The 2439-nt window shown below is 53.1% G+C and overlaps 1 protein-coding gene across 1 annotated transcript in view; it reads left to right on the forward strand.

Annotated features, from left to right (window-relative positions):
• Positions 1-2439, forward strand: part of PLK3 (polo like kinase 3) — a 19554-nt gene that overhangs the window by 6208 nt on the left and 10907 nt on the right. Inside the window, exon 3 of the mRNA XM_018573724.1 lies at positions 1063-1179. Within this exon, the coding sequence (XP_018429226.1) occupies positions 1063-1179 (117 nt within the window). The remainder of the gene's footprint in view (positions 1-1062; positions 1180-2439) is intronic.

The raw sequence follows: 2439 nt of genomic DNA on the forward strand, positions 1-2439 counted from the left end.
TTGTTGAACTTGCTTGTTCCGGCTGGCAGCTTCTCCCTTCATTGGGCTGTAAACGGCGTCTCAGCTTCACCTATAAAAGCCGAGAATGTCTTTGTCGGGGCGTTCAAAGGATCCGTCTGTCACGTCGCCACCTTCCCGCAGACACACCCGCTCATTAATCATTCACCCACCACTCCCATCAAAGACCTCTGCGTCCTTGAGAGCGCTCCTGCGGCAGATCCGGCCCCCGGGCCATCATGGCGGACGGCCAGTTATAGGGGAACGGTTTATGGAAAGGAGATTATTCATAAAGCTGTGAATCTGACATTCAACAAACATTCACTGCAGGTGACTTCGTGGTGCATGTGTGTTCAGTGACTGTGATTGATTCTCCCCCAGTGAATGTTTACTGAAAGGTATTCCTAAAGGGTTTACTGCTCTTAATCAGTGTACTGGCCCCGTGACCTCCCGCATCCAGATCCCGGATCATTCAGTGTTCCGGCCCCATGACCTCCCGCATCCAGATCCTGGATCTCATTCCGTGTATTGGCCCCGTGACCTCCCGCATCCAGATCCCGGATCATTCCGTGTTCCGGCCCCGTGACCTCCCGCATCCAGATCCCGGATCTCATTCCTTGTACTGGCCCCGTGACCTCCCGCATCCAGATCCCGGATCTCATTCCGTGTACTGGTCCTGTGACCTCCCGCATCCAGATGCCAGATCTCATTCCGTGTACTGAGCCCGTGACCTCCCGCATCCAGATCCCGGATCTCATTCCGTGTACTGGCCCCGTGACCTCCCGCATCCAGATCCCGGATCTCATTCCGTGTACTGGCCCCGTGACCTCCCGCATCCAGATCCCGGATCTCATTCCGTGTACTGAGCCCGTGACCTGCCGCATCCAGATCCCGGATCATTCCGTGTACTGGCCCCGTGACCTCCCGCATCCAGATCCCGGATCATTCCGTGTACTAGCCCCATGACCTCCCGCATCCAGATCCCGGATCTCATTCCGTGTACTGGTCCTGTGACCTCCCGCATCCAGATCCCGGATCTCATTCTGTCTCCATTTTTTCTTTCAGATCGTCAATGAGATTGAACTCCATCGTGAGCTCCACCACAAGAACGTCGTGAAATTCTCCCACCACTTCGAGGACGGCGAGAACATTTACATCTTCCTGGAGGTCTGCAGCCGCAAGGTGAGTGTTACTGGGGTACGGCTGTCACTTTCCCCCCTGCTCGGCGTCGCAGCGCTCGGCTCAGTCCCCAGCAGGAGAAAGTCCCGCCATTCAATCAACTGACATGCGGTTTCCGGAGTCTGATCTCTGCATTGTAATGAGACTTCCTGCCGCTCTCGCTATGACTGAGCCGGAACCATGTCCTCAATGTGCAGATACCGAGCTCAGCAACTTCACAGTGAGAGCCGCCATCACCCACCTCTGAGTAACGGCTCATCACAGTGCAGCTCACAGACACCTCAGCAGCGTGCATAGATCTAGATGTGACTTCCATGGATGTCTGCAGATCGACTATACAGGGGGGGTGTCGTGATTTCCATGTATGATGTCTGCAGATCCATACAGGGCGTCATGTGACTTCCATGGATGGTCTATACAGGGGGGTGTCATGTGACTTCCATGGATGGTCTATACAGGGGGGTGTCATGTGACTTCCATGGATGGTCTATACAGGGGGGTGATCATGTGACTTCCATGGATGGTCTGTACAAGGGGGTGTCATGTGACTTCCATGGATGGTCTATACGGGGGATCTCTGTGTATAGAGCAGACACAGCTGCCGGCATTGTTTAAAGTTTGGGCTGCGAGGGGCCCCTTTGTGTGCGGCCCTTCCCCCGGGCCAGCAGCTGTGCACACTCCTCTGTAGGCTCTTTGTCAGGGACGTAGAGCCGAAAATAAACTCCGGCCCGCCAGTCTTCCGCGCGGAGCACAAAGGCCGATTCATACCTGTGCCGATTCATACCTGTGCCGATTCATACCTGTGCCGATTCATACCTGTGCCGATTCATACCTGTGCCGATTCATACCTGTGCCGATTCATACCTGTGCCGGTTCATACCTGTGCCGATTCATACCTGTGCCGATTCATGCCTGTGCCGATTCATACCTGTGCCGATTCATACCTGTGCCGCCGATTTGGCCAGAAGAGATTCTTCGCTTTTGTCACAAATGAACAAACCAAAACTTGTCTTGAATGTCGGCGAGATCGATTATCGATAAAGCTGGACTCCGGCCTGTAAATCTGCCTTCTCCCCGGGTGAATGTACGAGTCATTCCCTCACATTTGTGTGAATCAGACTTTCTTTTATATGAAAACCCCGACTTGTCATTTCTGAACTTGAGGAGGAGGGGCTTACACTTTTCATAAAAATATAAAAGGATATTTAGGTTTGGGGGCGGAGCTAATTATATACAATGTTTCCAGTAAGATAAAACAATAGA

The sequence above is a fragment of the Nanorana parkeri genome, unplaced genomic scaffold (assembly GCF_000935625.1).
Source record: "Nanorana parkeri isolate BGI_ZX_2015 unplaced genomic scaffold, ASM93562v1 scaffold2508, whole genome shotgun sequence".
In the NCBI taxonomy this organism is placed as follows: Eukaryota; Metazoa; Chordata; class Amphibia; order Anura; family Dicroglossidae; genus Nanorana; species Nanorana parkeri.